This window comes from Coffea eugenioides, chromosome 8, assembly GCF_003713205.1.
Source record: "Coffea eugenioides isolate CCC68of chromosome 8, Ceug_1.0, whole genome shotgun sequence".
In the NCBI taxonomy this organism is placed as follows: Eukaryota; Viridiplantae; Streptophyta; class Magnoliopsida; order Gentianales; family Rubiaceae; genus Coffea; species Coffea eugenioides.
In genome coordinates this window covers 26,822,155-26,828,273 of record NC_040042.1, presented here as the reverse complement: position 1 = coordinate 26,828,273, position 6,119 = coordinate 26,822,155, and the positions used below count along the sequence as shown (strand labels likewise).

The window sequence follows — 6,119 nt, the reverse complement described above, 5'->3', positions numbered from 1 at the left end:
GAGAAGAGAGAGGGTTTGGAGAAAGAAGAAGAACAACTAAAGGGTTGTGTCTAAATGTAACTCTCTTTATTTTCTCTTGTTTTAGTAGAGGTTAGTGTAGGATGATCTAGTTATTGTTATCCATTCTTGTATTGGCTCAACAAGGAGGCTAAAGAAAATGAAGAAAGAGAGGTTAAAGAAACTCTAGTAACAAGGGTTTTCTTCTCTCCACTTCTTTAATCTTTCTATTGAATTCTATGTTTGTTAATGTAAGATTTGAATTTTGTGTTAGTGATGTTATTTTAAAGTATATGCCTTGGGTATTTGGTTGAACTTTCTATGATTGTTTGGTGTTGATTTCCTGGCTAATTGATTGCTATTATCTTGATTGAGTTATTAGAACTTTTTTTCTTATAATCATGATTAACTGGCCATTGATTATGATCATTTAAAGATATTAGATTTGCAATGAGAATTGAAATTTGATACTAATTCGTAGAAGTGTTAAACCTTAGGAGTACACTTAGGAAATAGAGGTACACCTTTATGACTTTTGTGATTTTGTTTAGGACAGTCAATGGGGTCGGTCCAACCCGAACTCAGCTTGTTCGACTCGAAAAAAAGCCCGATGAGTCCGACCTTTTAGTGAGCCGGTCTAAATTTTAACCTAAAAATTAGGCCCGAATTAAATGTAAATCGAGTTTGGGCCTCATTAGACTCAAATTCGATACAGGCCCGACCCTTAAATTACCTATATATATGATGATATATATATAATATTTAAATTACCTAGTGGTGGGAGATTTTAATGTGATCTCCAATATCACAGAACGGTCAGGGGGTGCCCCCCAAACGGTCGAAACATGGACGAGTTTAACGAAGCAGTATCTAGTTGTGGCCTCTCAGAGGTCAGTTTTGACGGCCCCCCATTCACTTGGAGAAATGGCAGGGTTTGGCAGCGCCTGGACAGGGCACTAACAAACGAGGCTTGGACAGATACGTTCGAGGTCACCAAGGTCTCTCACTTGGTCCGCGGTAGATCAGACCATGCCCCGCTTCTAATCAGGTGCGGCGCTAATGGTGGGAAGAGCTCGGCATTTCGCTTTCTCAATGTCTGGACCAAGTCACCGAGCTTCAAGGATGTGGTAAAAGAAGCTTGGCTAATCCCGGTTAGTAGGGGGGGTATGGTTGGCTTTCACCAGAGACTCTTGAATGTGAAACAGAGTCTCCGCTTTTGGAACAATCGGTCTTTTGGGCATATTTTTCGGGCGGTGACTCAGGCGGGGAAGGAGCTAGGGGACAGGCAAGTGGAGTTTGATGCCACTCGGGATGACGTGTCTAGAGCACGTTTAGGGGAGGCTAAGGCAAGGCATACACGGGCACTGGCCATTGAATGCGACTACTGGAAACAAAAGTCAAGTATCAAATGGCTTCAGCAGGGGGATGCGAATACCAAATTCTTCCATTCTGTGGTGAAGCAGTGATGGAGTACGAATTTCATCTCACGTATTAAGGAGGAAGGGGGTCAGTGGATTGAGGAGGAGGTAGCTATTTAGGAATCCACTGCCCGCTTCTTTGAACAGTTGTTTACATCCGAGTGGGAAGGCAGGGCCAACCCAGTGCTAAACTTTCCATTGCCAGCTTTGAGTTAGGAGGATAATGCTGGCCTTCAGAAATTGCCGTCGATGACGGAGCTGCAAGAAGTGGTTTTATCCATGGCAAAAGAGACAGCGCCAGGACCAGACGGCTTTGGAACGGTCTTCTACCAAGAGTGTTGGACAATAATTCAAGGGGAACTATTGGATGCGATTCAGGAGTTCTTTTAGGGGGTTCCCCAACGCAAGGGGTTCTCTAGTGCATTGATAGTCTTAATCCCTAAGGTGTCCGGAGCTTCACAATGGCGGGAATTCAGGCCCATCAGTCTATGCAACCTAAGTTCGAAAATTATCTCCAAAATTTTAGCGAATCGTCTCAAGCTCCTGCTTCCTAAACTAATCTCACCGTGGCAGTCGGGATTTGTTCTGGGACGGAGTATCGTGGATAACATCCTTATCGCACAGGAACTAGCCTTGGACCTTGATAGGCGGCTGAGTTCTCCGAACTTGATGTTGAAGTTGGACATGGAGAAGGCCTATGACAAGGTACAATGGACCTTCCTCATTTTTATGCTTCGGCGTCTTGGCTTTCAGGAGGGGGCGGTGGATCTGGTTTTTAGAATCGTGTCGAATAATTGGTTCTCAGTTCTGGTCAACGGGACCCCAGCGGGTTTTTCCAAATCAACGAGGGGAGTCCTGCAGGGTGACCCCTTCTCCCCGGCCTTGTTCTTATTGGTCGCCGAGTTTTTAGCGGGTAGTCTCGATGCTTTGAAGGAGTTTCTGAATTCGTACCAGGTGTACTCGGGCCAGAAAATTAACTCGAGCAAAAGCTCTTTTGTTGACGCTGGCAACTAGCGAGCAGCAGGCCATGGTGGTCGAGAAGCTGCAATTCAGGCAGCAGCAGCTGCAATTCTACACATAACTTCTCCCTCAATCAACATATCAAACCGGTATTGCAAATTTCACGAATTTGTTCATGATTGCGTTACTCAATTTAGATCCAATTTGCACATGGGTCTTTTCTTATTAATATGAAGTTTCGGATGAAACTTTGTTTAAGAGGGTAGAATGTGAAATCTCTCATTTTTCATCCTATTATTATTATTATTATTTCTCAAATGTCTAATATAATTTTAAATAGACAAACTAAATAAATAGGACTGTCAGGAATTTTATTCTTAACTAACTAACTCCATAATAGTGTGATGTTGTCATCCAAGTTAGTAGGGTGTTAATTCATATTAGTAGGCAGATAAGGATAAGCGTTCCATTGGGATTTGACAACCTAAAATATAACTACACCTAATAACTAGCTTAATCAATGACACTTCCACTTCTTTCTTGTTACAAACTAGAACAAAGATGAGAAAGAAATGCAAAAAACTACCACTATCTTGTATGACTCGATGACATAGCATGATGATTCTATAGCGATTGGTGATTGAAAAAACATGGAAAGGTGACATGGAATCTTAAACTAATTTTAACAATTTCGGAGTTGGCTATCAAGAATTGGACCGAAACAAGGGTCTTGGGTTTTGAGGTATTTTAGCTAATTTATGTTTTGGTGCTCTTCCGTTTGGTTTCTCTCGTTTGATTCAGTACATGGACTTTTAAATCCTCATGGATGAATGCCATACAAAAACATGTGTCTCTGGTTTTGAGTTAGTCATCTGTGACTTATTTATTCAGTCCTATGTTGGTTATATTCAAGGAAAGTCTTTACATAAAAGTCACTTATGAATTGATTTGGTTACTGAGGAGCAATAATATCATGGCACGTAAACCATTTTGGTTAAGTTTGAAATTGGCTGCAAATGCGATATCTAATCTTTAAAGGCCGAATTTTGTTTGGGTTTCAAATTGATTTGTGAATCATGAAATGGACTCTTCATCTATGAGTAATTTTTACTAAAACTCGGACCAACATTACTTTGTCTAAATTGCTATTTTAAGCGGCTTCAAAATGGTTGGATTTAACTAGTTAATGTGTTTTAGTAATAAGTTCTCAAATGTTGGCCATTGGCCAATTATGTTTAAAAAACTTTTTCATTTTTGGCATTATTAAGCTGGTGCCTTTAGAAATGATTATGCGATCACTAATTGTGATTAACCAAGTTAATACAAGGATGACTCTTTGCAATTAAAGTCTAGATTTTATGACAAAATTCATTATTGACAAAAGGACTATTTTTACAAAGCACAAGAGTTAAGAAATGACCACTATAGTTCTAAGATAATCATGATAAAGCAATTAAAGTATTTTGAAAATTTTTTTATGGGTCAAAAGGTTTGACATTGGATAGGTTTTTGAATTAAATAGCCTTCTTGGTTAAATAGTGAACTGATTTTGAATTAACTAGTCTTATTGGTTAAATTGAGTCCAAAATGTTTTAGAATTTATCCAACAAAAATAACAATATAGTGAAATGCCCAAATTAATTAGGCCAAGTCAACTTCATAAATTAGATTATTTTAAAAGTTCAAATTTATAGCAATGCCCAGTTTTAATTGGACACCTCACAAAATTTATTTTAAAAGTGCAATGTTATTCGAAGGGCCCAGTTTTGGTCAAATGAACTCAAATATGCTTCTAAGTGCCCAAGAGAAACATAAATCCAAATATAAATTCAAACAAGAATTTTTCACAAATGGGCTTAACTCTAAGGTTAAGTCCAAACTCAAATCCAGTTGGAATTAACGAAGGCCTCTTCATGCTAAAATAGAAAGTTTCTTTTTGAATATATCTATTTAGGCAATTTCTTAAAATAGAAAAAAAGTAAAGGTTTTCAAATCGGGGAACCTTCTAAAAAGGGAAACTTTTGAAATTAGAAAACTTTCAAAGGGAAGGCCTTCCATTTTAGGAAACTTTTCGGTGCTTTTCATAAAGGATTAGATATGTTTTCTAGGATTAATTAAGATAGAGGTAAGCACTCTAAAAAAAGGACATGTGAACTAATTAAGATATATATGTCACTGAATATAGGTTGGAAGCAAGTTCAAGAGCACGTTAAGGATCTCTTAAATTGAACAGTTACATGTAGATGGTGTTTTCCTCTCTATATTTTCAAAATGTTATATATGAATTTTTTCAAGTAAATGCTTTATATTGGTATATGAAAAATGGATCATGTATGCCTATTTAAAATGTTTTGTTACACTATGTTTTATGAAATGAGTAGCATATTTTCATGAAATAAAGGAAATGTGCATGTAACGAGTGAAATGATTTTATGTTACGAAAAACTCTACAAGGTCATGAGATAGACAGTAGAGACTATAGTCCTATCATGTATAACGATCAAATGAAGATTAGGGAAAATACTTGATCAATTATAAATAGTCATGGTAACCATTGTACTCGACTAATTGACTCATATATAGGTAGATCAAGTGAAGATTAGGGAAAATGTTCAATCTACCAACCTCGTAAAAGGGCTTAAATTCTAAACTGAGTGCTTGTAAGATAAATATTTCATGTATTTGTTTATGAGTTATGGTTTATGAAATGAGATGATATGATTGATATGTTTTATGATTTGAAAGTATATTCAACGAGTACGATCATGTCATGTTATATTTTTCTTTCACTGCCACATTCGGCGACAGCCATCTCTAGAACCTATAGAACTAAGTGTCGTATCAAACGAAGGCGATTTATATGTATGCCACTCACCTTTAATGAGATATGTTTATGTAATATATGAAATGGTACCAAATGTTTTTATTTGATGTATGCATGTGTTATGGTGTGACCAAATTTGCAAATATATATAGTATGTATATAGTTATATGATCTAACAAAGAAGTAAGTACTATTCACTGGCGTACGTCACTTAACCCATGTTCGCTGTATTTTTCTTGCATATCAAAAATTTAGGATCATGTACGTTAGAAGATAGAAGAAAGTTAGATAGACAGACGCTTCATAATGAGAGTATAGAGTACGGATTTAGCAATTGTATTAGTTTGAATATAATCGGTATTTCTTTAATAAACATAAGTTTTAATTTTAGTGAATTTCTTTTTTTTGAAAAAGCTATGATCATGATGTTTTGTATTCATGAGAGTAAGGTCTCATGAGTACAGCGTGCCATGTTGCAAATCTAATTCACGAATACAGATTTGTGTGAGGACTCGCAAAATTTACTTATTTAATCTCCTATTTCTAGCTTATTTAATTATTTATTTGGCCTTTTACCCCGAATATTATTTTCTAAGTTCTTGAGACCTAATTACATGGAAATATAGTTTCATTATATTTTTAAAGTGACTTGTTTCAAAAATTAATTTCCGGAAGCTCGTTTAGTGAAAATAGTGAACACGTCTTTGGAAATCTTGACCGATTGAGAGTACAATAAGTTTGGAATATTGGAGACATGTACAATGGACCTAAATTAGGTATTTTAATGTTTAAATACTCAAGTGATAGTTATTAGTACTATCGTTATAAGAATTTCTCGGAAATTTCGCGTTATCGCGCTTAAATTGGAGATACGCGTTTTCACAGCGCAATTTAAATTGAGGAACGTTAGACCCTTATTT

At 36.5% G+C, this 6,119-nt stretch overlaps 1 protein-coding gene across 1 annotated transcript; it reads left to right on the top strand.

Moving 5' to 3' along the window:
• The first annotated feature begins 842 nt into the window (after positions 1–842).
• Positions 843–1,463, top strand: LOC113780464. Its single transcript, XM_027326263.1, has one exon. It carries the CDS (start codon positions 843–845, stop codon positions 1,461–1,463), a length of 621 nt encoding a protein of 206 aa, XP_027182064.1.
• The last annotated feature ends 4,656 nt before the right edge of the window (positions 1,464–6,119 follow it).